This window comes from Nicotiana tabacum, chromosome 5 (assembly GCF_000715075.1).
Source record: "Nicotiana tabacum cultivar K326 chromosome 5, ASM71507v2, whole genome shotgun sequence".
In the NCBI taxonomy this organism is placed as follows: Eukaryota; Viridiplantae; Streptophyta; class Magnoliopsida; order Solanales; family Solanaceae; genus Nicotiana; species Nicotiana tabacum.
In genome coordinates, this window is record NC_134084.1 from 47,195,602 (window position 1) to 47,214,526 (window position 18,925).

The following is an 18,925-nucleotide window of genomic DNA, read 5'->3' on the forward strand; positions in this document are numbered from 1 at the left end:
GCATAATTTTAAAAAATTGACCAATTTGATCGATAAAAATGACCGAAAAATAGACGGATTCGGTCAGTATTTTATTTTTTTGGTTGAGTGTTAAAAAATACTAACATAATTAAACTTTTAATTTTCCAACTATATTTATCGACCGAGTCGGTCGATTTTTTATACCGACCAGTATTTTTTCCGACCTACCCAATTCGATCGAATATGAGGGGTCATTTTTTTTATCCGAATAAGGATATTAATCCTAGTATAAAATTTAAAGTTATAGCTACCCATGTTTGGTTGTAAGCATTAGCTAATACATCTATAAATTTTATACTAAAATGATGGTATTATCTATTCCATATAGAAGGTGGATAGAAAATGTCATGTGATATCAAGAATTATAATCCCATGGAACATTCTAGATATGAACCAAACGACCCCTAGAGTTATATTTGACCCCAATTATGAATGGCAGAAAATTTGGACCCTTTCAAAATATTCAAGGAAAAATTTGGGCTTTTTTCCAAATAAGAAAATCCGAAACTAAATTTCTTTTGGATTTTGAGGGCAGTTTTTATTGTTATCACGTTTTGAAGTAAAATAAATTTCTTGACGGTTATATTATAAAGTCAAAATGGCCTCCGGACCATTTAAAATTGCACCTGTTTATCAACTCGGTAAACGAACTTAAAATTTTTCCATTCGAATACCCCAACTTGATAAGAAAGCAAATGTTAATAGTAGAGGGACATATTAGACCTTAATAACCCGGTATTTTTGTTTAATAGTGTGACAGTAAGGACTCCGGAACCAAAATGTGATTCTTTTGGACTCAAATAATGTGTGAAAAAAAATTTAGTAACCAAAATATGTATAACGGCCTTTTAAAGGGCACTATACCTTAACGGCTGGTTGCCCCGTTAAGGTGTAGCGACCTTTAAAAGGGCATTATACATATAGCGCTTTTTATTAAGGCGTTATACCTAAATATGAAAAGACAGGAAGGTATAACGCCTTAATAAAAGCCATTATACATATTTTGTGGGCCCACCAATAACTCTTATGCGCTTAACTGACATAACAATAATTTAAATATGTAAAATCCTTTTTAAAAGGGTGTTTTACCTCCAAAAAATTCGATCACCCCCTCCATCCCGGATTGGGCATTGCCTTATTTAAAGGCGTTAAGGATTTTGCAAAAATCTATTCAGAAATATTCTAACTCCTGTTAAATTTTTCTTCTTGTTAAATTCTCAAGCATTTTATCATAATGTCTGAAGAGCGAAAAGTAAGGGTTTTATTATATTGGGGGAGGGGAGTGAGGTTATGGTAGCGAATAACTCAGTGAGCTATATTTTATCTCCACAGAGTCATGTTAGGTTGCCACTTACAATGGAGTACGATAGACTGGTATCCTTGTTATGTAATAAAATGAGTGTGAGCAAAGGTTGGGTGAACCTTAAAGTAACCGGAAGATATATGTATTCTGTCACTCCACAAGGGGTTGCTTGTTACATTGAGATTAACATCGAGGATGATGAAACTCTAAGAGATTTCTTGAGGACTCCGGATGAATACCGGGAATTAATTTTGATAAAAATGTTGGAAATGTACGTGAAGGTTGAAGACGTTCGCAATAATGAGGTTGCGCAAAGCAGGGATAACCCTCAATCATCGGGTGGCTAATCTGGAGCAGTTTTAGCCGAACAGGTTCCAACTGAAAGAGTTTGGCCGGATCTAAACTTATCTCCACGGGCGAATGAGGAGCGAGGAAATTATTTCTCTCCTACTATACATAATCAACAAGACGAGTGGTAAACTTCAATTTTCCTTTGTGTTACGATATTTATTTTTGTTGTATTGATTTTGTACTAACACTCATATATTCCACATGGGGTACCGTCCAGATATGAATTTTACAAGTTATGAACCCACGCCCAGTTGGAATATGCGTAGTTTTGGTGTGATGGACATTGATGGTCCATCTGGGAGTCATCACCAACATGATAATGTCCATCATGGAATGTCAACACATTACGACTTGTAAGTGAAGTGATATAGCTATATGTAAAGTATTTATCAATTTGAGTAGCTTATTATTTTGTTGTTTGTGCAGTGAAAACGAGCAACTTGATGGTCATGTCCTCACTCAGTTGCCCGTAGAAGATGTATTTACTCGGGATTTGGCAGATGCGCAGAGTCAGGAAGATGATAGTGATTATGAAAACAATGCCAATGAGTCTGGAGATGACACACCCTTCCCTGATGAGGGTGATGATGAGGAGGAAGAGAATGTCGAACCTGATTTGACGAGGGTACACGCTCCACCTCCCGTTAGACCAAGAGTGTATGAGTCCCACATGCTGTTTCATTCAAGGCATATTCCCTACCTTGATCATTTTTCAAGTATGCCGGATGTGGATTCCCTCACAAGGGATTTTGACGAAATTAGGATAATAATGTGGGATGAATCTAGACCAACAATGCTGGCAAAGGGCATGCTTTTTCTTGATAAAATGCGCCTAAGCAGGGTGGTGAAAATGTACAGCGTAAAGAGTGTCGTGAGATGACGGCATGGGAGTCAAGTCCGTATGTATACAAGGTTGTTTTCCGTAGATGGTTTACGGGTTGTCATTGGATGCTGCATGCGACCAAAAAGAAAATAGGGTTGTGGAAAGTGGGTAAATATATTGGCACCCACAATTGTGAAATGGATACATTCAATGGGAATCACTTCAACTTGGATGTTGACTTGATTTCGCTTTAACTGATTCCACACATTGAAGCGCCCATAAGGTAAAAGATCAAAGAGTGTATTACATCCGTCCACCAGGAATATAGGTGTACTATTACCAAAAGAAAGGCATATCTCGGGCGCAAACGTGCATTTGAAATTGTTTATCGTGACCGGGATAAGTCATTTGCATCTCTACCCAGGTACTTGGCCGCATTGCAACACTTTAACCCCGGGACTGTTGTTGAATGGAAGCTTGAGCGGAGTGCAGGAATACTAGAATATATATTCAGATACGTGTTCTGAGCATTTAAACGCAATTGATGGTTTTGTGCATTGTCGTCCAGTAATTTCCATAGATGGTACTCATGTCTATGGAAAGTATGATATCAAGTTGTTGATCGCCATTGCAGTAGATGCTAATGGACAAATATTTCCTCTAGCTTTTGCTATTTGTGCCAATGAAAGCCAAGAGACGTGGACGTTATTTTTGAACCATTTGAAAGAGCACGTCGTCAAACAACGTTCCGGTATTTGTCTATTATCTTATCGGCATGGTGGTATCTTAAGTTCTGTAGAGAATTTACCTGCATGGCAAGAACTTTATGCCTACCACTGTTACTGTGTGAGACACCTGAAGGCCAATTTCCAGAAGAAATATCCCAACAAGAACTTGCATGATTTAATGTGGATGGATGCAACTGATCACCAGGAGTGAAAATTCAGGAGGCGCATGGAATTGATCCGACAGGAAGACGAAAGAGCCTATCATTGGTTGATGTGACATGAGCTTCACAAGTGGACATTACATGCGGATGGTGGCAGACGATAAGGAACCCTGACTACAAATGTGTCAGAGTTTTTCAGCGAGTTATTGAAGTCTGCACGTGGATTGCCTGTCACTGCCATGGTGCGGATGTCGCTCAAACAGATAGCGGAGAGGTTTGTTGAAAGGCATAAAGGTGCATCGGAATTGATGGAGAGGGGTGTTGAATTTATGCCAATACCAGTGAAAAGAATTGAGAAATACAGGAGGCGAGCACATTGACATTCATTTTTATAGTATTGCAACGAGCGAAATATTTTTTAAGTTCGCACCGTTATACATCAAAACTGGGGGAATAATATAACCACCATAAATGAATCCAGCAGGTTGTGTTCTTGTAGTAAATGGTCCGTCTACCACATGTCGTGCTCACATACTATGAAATGTTTTCAACATACAGGTTTAGGACCAACCAACTATGTTGATAAGCAATACAGTGTTGCTACATACTTAAACACATATAGTGGGCAGTTGTAGCTAGTGGATGCTGAGCATTATTGGCTGCCAGAACCATTTAAAATGGTGTGTAACAACGACTATTTGCTTAAGCTACAATTGCAAAAACGAACGCGTATACGGAACCAAATGGATGTTGGTGATACCGTTTATGCGCGTAAATGTGGCATATACTCGCAAACAGGACACGTCCGTAGTAAATGTCCTTCAACTAGTTTGGGCGGCGGTGGTAATCCAGCTCCTGGTGGAAGTTCATCTAATGTGCCCAACTATCAAGGATACACGTAGTATTTTGTTTTCGTAATATGGTTGTAATAAGTGTATGTACTTGTTTATGTTGCAAGATGTATCAAATAAAATTATGTTTCCAATGTTATTAAATCTTATTGATATTTAACATTTTTTAGTTGAGTAAATTAATGAATATCTCTCTCCCGTTCATGTAATCAAAAATAGTATTGGATTAAAAATGGAAAATTTTTACGTTGACTTTCGAATTTCACTCCAAAATTATTAGAAAACTACACTAAAAGAGGAGAAAGATATTTGATAAATATGTGAATATATATAGCACGATTAAATACTACGCTATGTGTGTTGTCTTGTCGATTTGAAAAGTTGCCCGCCTGCGAAAAAACTATTTTTTATCCAAAAGAATCTTTAACACGCGAAGCATAGCATAGTTAAATACTACGTTATGTGTGAGCATAGCGCAGTTAAATACTACGTTATGTGTGTTGTCTTGTCGATCTGAAAAGCTATCCGCCTGCGAAAAAGTTGTTTTGTATCCGAAAGAATCTTTAACACGCAAAGCATAGTGCGGTTAAATACTATGTTATGTGTGAGCATAGCGCGGTTAAATACTACGTTATGTGTGTTGTCTTGTCGATCTGAAAAGGTACCCGCCTACGAAAAAGATATTTTGTATCTGAAAGAATCTTTAACACGTGAAGCATAGCGCGGTTAAATACTACGTTATGTGTGAGCACAACGCGGTTAAATACTACATTATGTGTGTTATCTTGCCTATAAATAACTGGCACATTTTATTTATTTTATGCTCTTAACCATAACAAATAGCAAAACTTTCCATAAAAGTAGGGGGTTTTCACTTTAACAAATGTCTGAACACATTTATGTACCAATATACCAATGTGGCAAACGTTGTATGGTGGCGGACAGTTAGGATGATGGTCAAGTTGGGCGCAGATACTGGATGTGTATGAACAGGTTTGGAGGCAACAACGGAAATTATTTCAATTTTGAGGTATGGCTTGATGAACCCTAAAGCAGGAATGCTACAAAGAGTCTTTGCAGTTTTATCATGATTTGACCAAAAGATACGAACGTGATGAGATTACGTATAAATGAGAAATTTCGACATTGAAAGAGAAACTAAAAGAGGCAGAAGAATAAAAAACTAAGCTTGAAGAGAAATTTAAGTGGTTGGAGAAAAGAATACTAGGCGGTCGTGACTAAACAATGACATGTATGTGTTGAGTGTAGTAGTTTATCTTTATGTTTTCCGAGTCATGTGTTTTCATTAGTTGTACTGAATTTAAATTATGTTAAGTTGCTATGTTTGTATTTGTGTTGTATTATTAAAATAAGAATCGGGGAAATAAAAACATAATGCGCATATAATGTAAACATAAAAAATTATTGTTATTATTTACACAAAATAATATTTACATAAAATACAAAAACAATCAATGTGTCCTACAGCTTGTGTGCTTCAATGCAGCCGCTGGCCTGAGGCGCATCCCATCCCGCCCCGCTACGCTATCAGGAGTGGGATAGCCCTACCTCTATGGTAATGCTCTGGCGCCACATAAAACAGGGTCATGTACTAAGCGCTCATCCTCTAGGACTCGCTGCAGTGTCCGGGCAGCCAGCTCTGCAACCTGCCGGCCATAATCGTGCAAAATGGCTGCTCCTTCACCGGTATGTTGTTGCATCTGCAGTCCCAACTGGTAGAATAGATGTAGGCCAATAACCTGCACAACGTGTAAAATATAAATTACAGAACGCTAGGTTACATTTATATAAGTAAGAATACCAAATAACATACCCGTGTCTCGTGCCGCCCGGCGTATGCAACGTATCGACCGCCAGCTCGATAAATGGGATTCTCAATGAAAAGTCGGGTAACGCCGCAGTACCAGGGCATATAATCATGAAAAGTATCTGTCTCGGTGAGGGGGGTGGAATCAGGTCAGCTCGTCGGTCCCAAGTATCGACCTGCGCCTCTAGTCATGCCACATATGCGTCGTCCACCCTGGAACGATCAACCCGCTGGTAATGTGTAGGCTACCATGTGGGCGGTCTCGGTATAACCTACGGACGGCCAAACTGGCGAAGTACCCGATTCGTGGCATGATGCTCCACAATATCGAGGCACATCATCGGGACGGAAGAGCTCCAAATAAGTCGGCTGGCCGAGCAATAATCGGGCAGGCCACCTATCAACTCGTCGTTGTATGGCGTCTAGATGAACTATTAAGTAACAACAGTAAACGTGAGTATACGCAACACATGTGAAGCTATGCCAAGTAAACATAGGTATACATTTACCTGTGCGCCCTCTAGCATATCTAACAAATCCCTACAAAGGGGGAGATTATGCCGAGCCTCGTAGATATGTACGTATCCCCACCGGAGAACCCACCTCCTGGCTAGAGGGAGAAACAGAGGTGGTACATCCGGAGGTAATTGTGGTAGAGGTGGATGCAACTACAGGAACCTCTCCCAAGCCCAAACCTAATACAAAGTTGACGTAAAATTTAAGATATATTTTTACTAGATATGTTATAATGAATAGAGTATTCGAATATGTTATCACCTGTAGCAGCGGCAAAAATCCACATACGTCATGTTGGGTGCCCATGCTCGCCTGGCACATCTGCTTGTACAAGTAGGCAAGAACAACAGCACCCCAGTTGTATTGGGGTAAACCATCTAGCCGCTCAAGATGATGAAGAAATATCAAGCTAACTAGGTTCCCCGAAGTGTTCGGGAACAAGACCCCTCTAAACATAAGGAGTAGCAGCAACCTCGTATATCGGTGAATATGCAGATCATCTGTCTCGCCACTGATGTCGGGGTGCAATATCTCCAAATGTTGTCGAATAGAGATCAAACTCAAGCGACTGGCCCCTGCATGTGCTGTCTCATCCTGTGGCCGGAAACCAGTGAGTTGCTGCAGCATGTCCAGGTACTGCCCACGTGTCATCTCTCTCATGCCATGTGGCAGAGCGACGGGGTATCCATCAACAGGCAGCCCATATAAAACCTTCATGTCCTGTAGTGTGATGGTGGCCTCGCCAATGGGCAAGTGGAATGTGTGCGTCTCCGGTCTCCACCGCTTTATCAGGGCCATGACCAAAGACCAATCGAGTTGCAGCTGCCCGATCTCCAAAATCTTGTAGAAGCTCGTTCCCGCAGGCGTCTGGCTACACGGGGATGGAGAACTTTGTCCTTCATAAAATCCCACATGTCGTCCACTCTCCTGGCGCGGAGAGACTGGGCCAGTAACTCTCTCTCTCATATGTGGGCGGACCTATGATCGTCCTATAACGAAAGTAGCTCATCGCAGAAAGGTCTGGGATGCATAGGCGGCACATCCATGTCGTCTATTGTAAATTAAACAACATTAATTACATGTTTGTTTGAAAATTAAATAATTAATTTTTATAATTGTATAATATTTAATTATTAAGTATTCACATATGAGTTCCAGGCTCGATATTTAAGGCCCAATAGCACTAAACTATCCTGAATTCTTGTATATGTTAGTTTTATTATTTTACATGTTAGTTTCATAATTTTATATTTTTTTTTGTAGATTAAATAATTAATTTTTATAATTATACAATATTTAATTGGATAGAGTATTCACATATGGGTTCCAGGCTCGATATTTGAGGCCTAGTAGCACCAAACTATCATGAATTCTTGTATGTGTTAGTTTTATTATTTTACATGTTAGTTTCATAATTTTATATGTTGGTTTTGTAAATTAAATAATTAATTTTTATAATTATATAATATTTAATTGGACAGAGTATTCACATATGGGTTCCAGGCTCGATATTTGAGGCCCAGTAGCACCAAGCTATCCTAAATTTTTGTATGTGTCAGTTTTGTTATTTTACATGTTAGTTTTATAATTTTATATGTTTGTTTTGTAAATTAAATAATTAATTTTTACGATTATACAATATTTAATTGGACAGAGTATTCACATATGGGTTCCAGGCTCGATATTTGAGGTCCAGTAGCACCCAACTATCTTTAATTCTTGTATGTGTTAGTTTTATTATTTTACATTTTAGTTTTATAATTTTATATGTTTGTTAGTAAATTAAATAATTAAGTTTTGTAAATTGGACAGAGTTTGTGTTTGATCTATAAGTATAAGAGATACTTAAACTACAGGGATACTACGCTAAAAGGTTCTATATTTTACTACGCTAAAAGGGCACTATATTATTAGTCTTTAAGCAAATAAATAATCTAAACTAGATAAAAACAACAAACACATTTTTATCACAAAACATTCACGAAAATACATATAAAATAGTAAAAGTAATTTATTAACAAACAATAATGATTTCTCAATTTTTACATATTTTTTAAGAAGACTAATATCTTAGTCCGGATAAAAATAACATATCAGTTTAATCACAAAAAAAACACAAAACAGCATGGAACACATTCAAAACAACTAGTATGCATTATTTATATGAGTTTCGACATAAACTAAATCGGAATACCTCGATTTATGTTTTTCGGAAAGTTGAAGAATTGAAAATTTGAGTCCGAAACAAGCAACCCACAACAATAGAAGGCTTGTCTAGGATGTGGGACCAACACTCTTTACTTTTTGTGGGACAAATGGGGTCCACTCAAGTTTTTTATCGAGTTAATTGGTCTATGTATAGCACGGTATATAACAACGCTATACATCTAGAGCTTTTATAAATCGCGCTATGTATAGCCTGTCTTATCAGCTTCCAGGTATAACACATTTTACAAAGGCGTTTTATATATAACGCTCCTTTAAAGAGCATTATACCTTACGTCCAAAACGGACGTTAAAGTATAGTGCCCTTTAAAAGGGCGTTATACATATTTTGGTTACTAAGTTTTTTTTTTCACACATTTCCGTTATTTTAGTCCAAAAAAAATACATTTTGGTTCCAGTTGGACCCGATAGTATAACGAAGGTCAATTTTACACAATAATTAATAGTAGAGGGACATATTAGACCTTTTACTATTTTAAAAATGGATCAAATATGGATAAGATCCATATTACCCACTTAAAAAATAAATAACTAATGGGTTTAACTTTTACATTTGCAAAGACACAAATTAAAAGTTCCTCAAATTTGGGTGACTAAGAATTCTCTCAAAAATGATAATATTCAAAAGGTCACGGTTAATATGAATATTCATATTATCCGACGGCTAACCCATTTTCTATCCGTATTAAATATGGGTTGGGTTGAATATTCTACCAGTTTTTTATTTACCTATTTTCGACCCGCTCATATTTGACCCTACCCGCGTGTTTGCTACCCCAGGATAGACCGAGAGTCCCCTTAACACGAAAGCAAAAATCCAGGAAAAAGGAAAAAAGACTTAATGAATTTCACGAAAATACACACATTCTCGACATACTAGCGAAGTTTGACTAAACACAGAAGTTTAAAAAAGATTGACTTTTAAAATTATGGACTAAAACAAGCCATAAAAAATTATATGACTATAAATTATCTCATTAATGATAAATTAAAAACTTCAAAGTTAAATTATTTCTAAATATGAAATATGACATTCTTTTTAGGACATGCTAAGAAAAGTATGATACATGGGTTGGGAACTTGGGATAAAGGGAGTAATGAATAGTTTTCACGTTTTCATTTATTCCCCCTATTGAAGAATAAAGTTTATGTATACACAACTAACTAGTATAGAACACATTGCCCGAAAAAGAAAAAAAAACACATCCCCGCAATTACATGAAGGAAAATAGTGAATATTTTCTCAAGTATCAAATAATTCATATAATGATTTTTCTTTTTCCTCTTTTTTTTTTTTTTGTGCCTTCATTATCCATTCGCCATGTGATTGTTGGCTCAACTTCACAAACCCACTTTCAATATTACAGGACTCTAACCGAGCCATCTTGCTTCAACGTCACGAGACTGTTCTCGATGTTCCTTAGAACAGGTGTATAGCTGGAAAATATTTAAATGGTAGTTAATAACAAGGTTATCAGAAGCATACAAAACAACAATTGGAAGAACAAAACAAGCTTTAAGACTAAATGAGATTAGATGCATACATGCGAGTGAGACTATTGTATGCTTGCGTGGCCTGCTGGAGCCGTGCATTGAGCTGCAAGATTTCAGCAGATAGTGCTTCTGCTTTGCTCTGCTCTTTAGCTAGCTGACCCTAAACGAATAACCAATTGGAAGGACATCAATGATATCGTCTTATACTGCACAATATCACAATGAGAAGGAATCCAATCGAACTTTCAATACGTATCTTGAGGAAAAAATCTGTGTCATAACCAACTGTTCAAAAGTTGCTGTATACATGCACGAATGAAAAGAGTAGCTCCTTTAATACAGTTTTAATGCATCCTATTGTTTGCTATTTGACCTAATGAATGTACACGGCACAGGTGACAATTGCCTATAGCATTTCACGATATAAGTGAACCAGATTCAAATTCAGATAGCACATGGTAACAATATTCTATAAACAATGAATAAGATTTCGATGAATTACCTTGATGGAGAGGATTTCAGCATATTGTGTGCCTTGAAATTCATTTTTGCTGCCTTTGATGGATCCTGAAACGCCTTCCTGGATTAGGTTGTTTGCAGTTGCTATTGCAGCTTGGTCTGTCCTCAACTTATCTAATATGGCACGAAGCTCCTCATTTTGCTTGAGACAATCTTTGACCTGCATGGGAGTACACCAAAAGAGAAACCCATTCGGAAAATTGGAGCAACGTTACTGAGGGTGTAATAAAGTACTACAAAATTTGAAGAAAACAATCTCATTCGCCAAAGAAAGAATTACATTCAACCAACTGATTTCATCTAAAGGCAGAAGTTAGATAAATGAGAGTGTCCTTCTGTATAAGAATTTTGCTGAAGCACAGCTAATGCTTAAGGAGTAAAGAAGAAAATCATGTGTAGCCAAACGAGTATTTGACCAAATATCATCCCTAGTTCTACCCTAGCTTCCACTACACTTATCGTATTCCACTTAACAAACAACATCCTTAAAGTTTGCAAATTTAGCCAAAAACATCCCCACCATTACTTTTTCCATCTTTTCTAACAGAACTCTCTCTTTTGTTACGTGCATTGCTTCGTCTTTTCTTCTTCTAAATAATTTCCAATAAACAGTTCAAAGAACAGAAAAGCAACTGACTAATCGGCCGGACACTAAATCAGCAATTCTAAACACCTTCTCCAAAGATTTACCCTTTCTTCTCTTTACATTCAAAACCTCTCAGATCCAACCCTATTGCTCATATGTAAAGAAAGCTCAGGAGAGAGAGAGAGAGAGAGAGAATGGGAAAGGGTAAACTATCCAGAGATGAGACTGTAGAAATACACAGCAGAAAATCATGAAATAAACCTTACAGATATATGGCATGCACTTTATCAAGAAAAATGAAACCATTATTCAATTTATAAGCTAAAGCCCAGGTTATGTTCTTCTTCTTTTCCTTTTTCCTTCGTATACCCAGGAAACTTGACTTACTTTGTATGGTCAGTTTGGTCTTAATTTAGCTACTAACAAATGATGCAAGAAGTTGTATGGGATGAAGGTTTAGATCGGGCCGTTTGGAACTAAAAGACTCATTCCTGATCCCTCGATGGAGAAAGAGCTTAGAGCTAGAAATTATTGAAGGTGTTACGGTTTTGCTAATTTAAAAAAAATAATAATAATAAATAAAATAAATATATTAGCAAAACTGTAACACCTTAAATAATTTTGGTTTTGCTAATTTATTTCATGCAGCAATTGATTTTGTTCTTTAAAGAGCTTGTGGGAAATTTTAAAAGGAAAACAAGAAAAGCTACATGAAGTCCATGTGATAAATGGATGTTCCGTTAGAATAAGATGAAAAAGCTAACAGAGGATGTTTTTGGTTAAGTTTAACGGTTTGTTGCCTGTTAAGTGAGATAATAGGAGGATGTAAAGAAAGTTAGGGTGAAACAATAGGGAAGATTTATTCTGACTTAAAGAAAGGTTAGACATCTTTTTTCTTGTCAATGGTACTATTAGCGCTTCAAAAATTGATATCAATCAACAGATGTTTCTTCACACATAGACCAAGACTATTTGGTTTGAGGAGGGTTAACAAGTTGCAGGACTGATTTTCCTAGTTCATCCCAGGTAATTTCTTATGCAATTATCCATACTTTTTTATTTCCAACCTCATGAGAGAAACGACACTCATAGTTCCCTTCCACCAATCTATCAACTATTTATCACAATCGAAGATTATGTTAAAAGTAAGGTATAAGAGATAACAGCAGTTACTTACAGTAGAACCATGCAATGTGATCTAGCGAAATTAAAGCATGATTTACCACTATTGAAGCAGGACACGGAAGAAATTACATAGAAGAATATCTTAAAGATCCTGCAAAGTAATGTGCATAGGCACCATACCATCTGTTCATCCTCATTTAACTTCAAGATCTTGAAAATACCTGATTCTCCCACTGCACGGCCACCCCTAGAGCTTCTTGATGAGCGGACGACAGATTGTAATTTTCCTCAAATAGCCTCTCTATCTCCGAGGATTGTGAATCAATCTGAAAACAACAGAATAGAATGGTTTCCAATTTCACATAGCAAAATGAGAAGAAAAAGAAAGACAGATAAGAGGTTTTACCTCCATTAGAAGTTTCTGCCGGCTACTTTCCAATCTTTCAATGGCCACAGCCATATCATGTAATTGCTTTTCAAGCCTCACCTTGTCTTCCTGGAAGGGTGGAATAAGACCTTAAACTAACATCATTCCACCAAAACTTTATAATACATAATCTCTTTTTGAACTGCATTATAATACATAACCTTTGGACCATAGAGTTACCAAAGAACAACGGAACTTTTCTGAAGGGGCCAAAAGGATAAAGGGAATTAGCTAGAAAGTTAGCATGGTAAATAGACCAAAAGAAACAAAAATGAAATTGAGGAACAGTTTTACACAGCAAAAACTGACTCATCAGGGCAATTACACACAATGGGACTTAGCGGCGTGATTTAAGAAACAACAATTTTAATCTCACCGGCCAATCATTTTCCTTTTCTACAGAAAAACATAATAGCCAACTCAAATTCAAAACATTGAAAAATATTATCAACTGCAGACACATTGATTACCCCCGAGAATGTCTTCTGGGATGCCTTTCCGGTGACTTCATCTGTAATACACATAACAGAAATATAGAAAAGATCAACAGATATCACGAGAAAGCCAACTGGTTGTTAAATGATAGATAACAAATACAAAACCAAAGGCTCATATACGCAAATGATTTCTAATTAACTATCTTCGGTGATTCTTGTTTCTTATTCACTTCCTAAATTTTTTAGTGACTCTACTAATTTCTCATTGTTTGCATCCCCCTCACTTGCTTCAATATGACCTCCATTACTTTCTATTAATATTGATTGACATGAAATTATTGTATAGTAACCTTCATCAATCCATATTGGCTCTTCTGACATTGTTGAGTGCGCACACCCAATTTTTGAGCTTATAACTACTATTTTGCCTTTTCCTCCGAAGTCTTTCGTTTCCTTAATCTTGGGATAAATCTCTTGAACTTATAAAATAGCCATTCATTTTCTCTTCTTTTATTTTTTTTGATAATGATCCAATAGCCATAGCCTTTATTTCCTGGCCAGAAAAGAAATAGTTATACCAACAATTCAATATTTTCAGCTATTTCCAACATTCTATTGCTTTCCCTTCTCAATAACCTTTTAGATCTTGTTTCCAATGCTGACTACCCTCCATCCTCCGTCCTAGACAATCTCAAGACTGATCAAGGAAGCCTTGTTCTTCCCTGCACTACTTCAAACAGAACATATCTCCCACATCTATTGAAGTTTCAGAAGACCTTGTACAGGTACAATGATTTTTTCTTTTTGCCATTTTCAACTTACTTTTCCAATTCCCCCAAATGCTAGTTTTAAGATGAGCAAAGCCAGTTTGCGTATCTTCTTATCAAATAGAATTTTTCCAACAAAACTTTTCTTCCTTTCAACAAGCTCGTACACAGTGCCATATTTCCTATGAATTTGTTTGACTTTGAATTTGTTTGACTTCAAATCATTTTTACCCGATGAGTAAGAAAGATTACCTTTTCCATATGCAAATGAAAGGATAGCACTGATTATTTTCTCATCATCACAATGAGGCCTTTTAATCTTCACAAAGAACTAGCATTTTAATATGTTGACTTTTTAACTTTTATAGAGTAATGTGTATGTGTATAATTTGACTGTGGATAACGTAGTTTCACTCCGAAAAATTCCTATTGATATAAAAAAAAGGTCAGAAATAAGCAAGCAGTCAAGTCATAAATAAAGATCCGAAATTTCCTAAAACCTTTATTTGGGATGTATCATGGTTCAGCAAATATGACAAGAAACAATAGTGCTTGTATTTACTTTTATACTAATTCTAAAAGCTAAGCACTTTAAATCTAACAAAATTGAATGATAAATACCTGAGACCTTATTGGACATAACAGCAAGCTTCTCTTCCAAATCCTGCTTTTGAGAAGTTAGTGTAGATATGCGCGCTTGCTCCTCCACTAACTGCTGTCTTTCTTGTTGCCTCAACAGGGTCATTTGCTGTAATTTTAAAATGGTATAGCAAATAAAATAAAGCATTAAGAGAGAATCCAGACAACATAAACAAACAATGTACCTCTAATTGAGATTTGAGATTTGCCAGCTCCTTCTCCATAACATGCATATGATCTAGCGGAAAATTCATTGAATTTACACCACTAACAGGACCGGACATTGCTTGCTGCTGTAATGAGTTAAGTTCTGCTCTTAGCGCTGCTGCATCCTCTTCAGCCTAATCCCAAAAGGATTCACAATGTATTAAGGTATACTATTCCACACAACTCATTTTAATGCAAGAAAATATATGCATACCCGATATTGTTCCTCTTCTACTTCCTTCACACGTTTCTTAATTGCACGAAGCTGAGCTGAAAGATCCTCCTATATTTGAAACAGGGTTCATATGAAAAACGAAGATAGAGCAAATATAAGGTTGAAAGAAGCTATGGAATGGTAGTAGAAATGATATGTACTCGTGCAACAACTGCTGCATCCTTTTCCATGGCAACATCCTTGAGTGCTTTTCTTAATGAAGCTACAGTGTTTTGCTCCTGCACTTCGAAAGAAAAGTAAGTGAAGCCACCCATCTACTGAAAAGAGAGCTCAAAAATCTTACCTAAATTCCCTTTTCTTCCTCCTTTGAGCGAATGATAAGACAAATTTCAGAGCGGTTTATCATCCAAGGAAAAGGATCCAAATGTGCAGACATACTCCTCAGTCCCTTTTTATGTGAAGATCTTTGACTAGGCACGAAGTTTAAGAAAGAGAGAAGAAAGACTTTGAAGTTTAAACAAGTCATGCATTTGTGTGGCTTTAAAGGGTAAAATTAATAAATTTTAAGTTAAATTGTTCCTAAATATAAAAAAGTGACATTCCTTTTCTTGACAAACTAAAAAGGAAAAGAGTGTCAAAAGAAACGGAAACAGCCTCTCTGCCCCATCGGGGTAGGGGTAAGGTCTGCGTACACACTACCCTCCCCAGACCTCACTTTGTGGGATTTTACTGGGTCGTTGTTGTTGTTGTTGTTGTAGTGTCACAAAAGATGGAGTATTTCAATAGTGAAAGAGCAACTAAGTACTATTGTTGTACTAATATCTTAAATTTAAAGTAAATATGTGGCATCATGACATCATCCATGTATGAGCAGAATAGTGCTAGGTTATGAGATAAAGACTGTATCATAAGGTAATGATATTTGTTTCATACTCCAATGTCTATTACTAACAGCAAAAATGTCCACTGCTTACATCATACTTCATCAAAGTCCTTATATTCACTCCCAATACTTGTTGATTATTAAAAGTTACAATCATTAAAGGGACATTATCAGATGTTACTGTGGTGTAACAGAGATGTGGTAACAAGTAGTGAAAGAGCAACTAAGTACTATTGTTGTACTAATATCTTAAATTTAAAGTAAATATGTGGCATCATGACATCATCCATGTATGAGCAGAATAGTGCTAGGTTATGAGATAAAGACTGTATCATAAGGTAATGATATTTGTTTCATACTCCAATGTCTATTACTAACAGCAAAAATGTCCACTGCTTACATCATACTTCATCAAAGTCCTTATATTCACTCCCAATACTTGTTGATTATTAAAAGTTACAATCATTAAAGGGACATTATCAGATGTTACTGTGGTGTAACAGAGATGTGGTAACAAGTGGTGTTTGAACTTTAGAAGAGGTTATTTTGATTGGGAAGTTGAAGGATGGCTACCTTGCTGCAAGAATTAGGTCTGGTATCACTAGATGCTGAAAATGAGGATTCTTTGCCATGGATTGAACAAAGAAATGGTGTTTTCTCTGTACAATCATGCAATAAAAATTTTGTAGCAGCAGAAAATTTTCCTTCATGGCCTTGGAGGATCAATTGGGGAGCCAAAACTCCTTACAAAGTGATATGTTTCAGCTGGATATTGGCTGATGATGGATATTTTGAGGTTTTTGGTCACCTTTGGCATCTCATTTTCAATATCTTTGGGAAAAAATGGGTCATTCTAGCAACCAGTAAGAATCTCCTCTGCAGCTGGATGTATTTCAAAGGAAATAAGAAGCTGAAAACCATACAGAGGGATTAAGAATGAAGCTATCCGGGACCGAGTGGGAGTAGCCTCCGTGGAGGACAAGATGCGGGAGTCGCGGCTGAGATGGTTTGGACATGTTAGGAGAAGAAGCATTGATGCCCCTGTCAGGAGGTGTGAGAGGTTGGCCATGGAGAGTTTGAGAAGGGGTCGAGGTACACCTAAGAAGTACCGGGGAGAAGTGATTAGGCAGGACATGACACTGCTTCAGCTCACTGAGGACATGACACTTGATAGGAGGGTGTGGAGGTCGAGGATTAAGGTAGAAGGTTAGTAGGTAGTTTATAGTGTTCACCGATAGGCTTAGTAGCATGCATGTCCCTTCATATTCTTAGATTTTTATTACGTTATGTGGTTTTGTTCGCCTCAGGTATTGTATTCCCTGTTGTTATTATTTGATACTATTTATATTTTATCTGTCCCTTTTTTTTCTCTTCCATCTTTCTTCCTTCCTTGCTTCCCTCTTCTTCTTCTTGCCCTTCCTGAGCCGAGGGTCTATTGGAAACAGCCTCTCTACATGCATTAAATAGGGGTAAGGTCTGCGTACAGACTACCCTCCCCAGACCCCACATATTGGGATCAAACTGGGTTTGTTGTTGTCGTTGTTGTTGTTGTATGTTTTGGACTATATGGAGGGCAAGAAACTTGAGGTGTTTTGCGGGCAAAGAAATTACTATACGGGTGCTGGAATTTAAATATCTATGTAACTTAGCTACATGGTGTAATCTAGAGAATATGTATGATGAGGGGAGACTGTTAGATTTTATAGATTCATAGCAGAGTTGACCTTCATTCTATTCTAGCAGATGTAACATCCCGTACTCTCTTAGTGCTGGAACTTTCTATGAGTTAAAAAAAGGGACATTTTCGATTTCAAGGATCAGTAGAATTCCATAAACTCTTTAACAACATTCAGAAAAATGATGACTTTCCAATAACTGATCATATGATTAACTTTTTTCCAGAAGAACCCATTCTATCTATCTATGTGGACTATTTACATGACTGGTCTCCATCGTAGAATTATCACTAAAAACAGCATCTTTTTCCTATGACAAAAATGATTAAATACAGCATTATTTACCAGATCATTAAGACGCTTTTGCAACATGTTGTTCTCGGCTTCTTTTGTCTGAAGCTGAACAAGCAAAATTTTAGAAGAAATCAAGAACCATGAGAGATATTCATTAGTACATTGACAAATTATTCTATAAGATAAAAAAAATACCCTTGAGGCCAGTGCTCTATTTGCTTCATCCAGCTCTGCATTATTTTTTTGCACTTGTTTCAATTGAGAAACTAAACCACTCATATCATTCTGCAGTTTGCCAATTACGCATTCACAATAAAGGAAAAAAAACGAAAAATTAAGAGAAGAGAAGTGCAAATTGAGACCTCTGATAGTCGAGTTGTACTCTCGGATCTTTTAATCCCCACAACCTCTGCCCGAAAATTAAAAAAAAAAATATTATTAGGATGAGAAGAAGAAAAGAGAAAAGGGTTCAGAAGATTAAAGCATACCATTAGGGATATTGGTAAGATCGGGTCCAGAAGAGATTTTGCTTAATCTCTCTGCTGCTCTCTTTTGACGAATTTCTTCCAACTGAAAAATGTTATATGTAATATCATAAGCAGCGCAGAAGAAACGACGACGACAACTAGCGGAGGAATAAAATTCATACCGTTCGACGGGCAAGGGAGGCGTGGCGATAGTCCATACCGGAAACCCAATCAAATCGGACTGACGCCTATCTCAGACCCCCGTTTTGCTCAAATCAAATCTTTGTTGCTGTAGCCTGTATGCGTACAAATTTGGAGTGCACAACTGCAATTATTATTTATAAAACAAATAAGTATAAAACATAGTTTTGAACCAATGTGAATATTTTTATTGTGTAAAAACTTTAGATAAATACATTTA

The 18,925-nt window shown here is 36.8% G+C and overlaps 1 protein-coding gene across 2 annotated transcripts; it reads right to left on the bottom strand.

Moving 5' to 3' along the window:
* Positions 1–9,791: 9,791 nt before the first annotated feature.
* Positions 9,792–18,843, bottom strand: LOC107810391 (uncharacterized). 2 transcript variants are annotated; one of them, XR_001653634.2, is made up of 15 exons: positions 18,687–18,843; positions 18,526–18,607; positions 18,400–18,446; positions 18,233–18,322; positions 18,089–18,142; positions 15,385–15,462; positions 15,224–15,292; positions 14,988–15,143; positions 14,785–14,911; positions 13,430–13,470; positions 12,939–13,028; positions 12,754–12,858; positions 10,805–10,981; positions 10,353–10,508; positions 9,792–10,245 (listed from the first exon to the last, which is right to left on the bottom strand). XR_001653634.2 is itself a non-coding variant. In XM_016635167.2 (15 exons), exons 1-15 carry the CDS (start codon positions 18,720–18,722, stop codon positions 10,170–10,172), a joined length of 1,338 nt encoding a protein of 445 aa, XP_016490653.1. In that variant the 5' UTR covers positions 18,723–18,843; the 3' UTR covers positions 9,792–10,169. The 2 variants fall into 2 exon arrangements, 1 of the variants encoding a protein (XP_016490653.1); XM_016635167.2 differs by having other exon boundaries at positions 10,353–10,462.
* Positions 18,844–18,925: the final 82 nt, after the last annotated feature.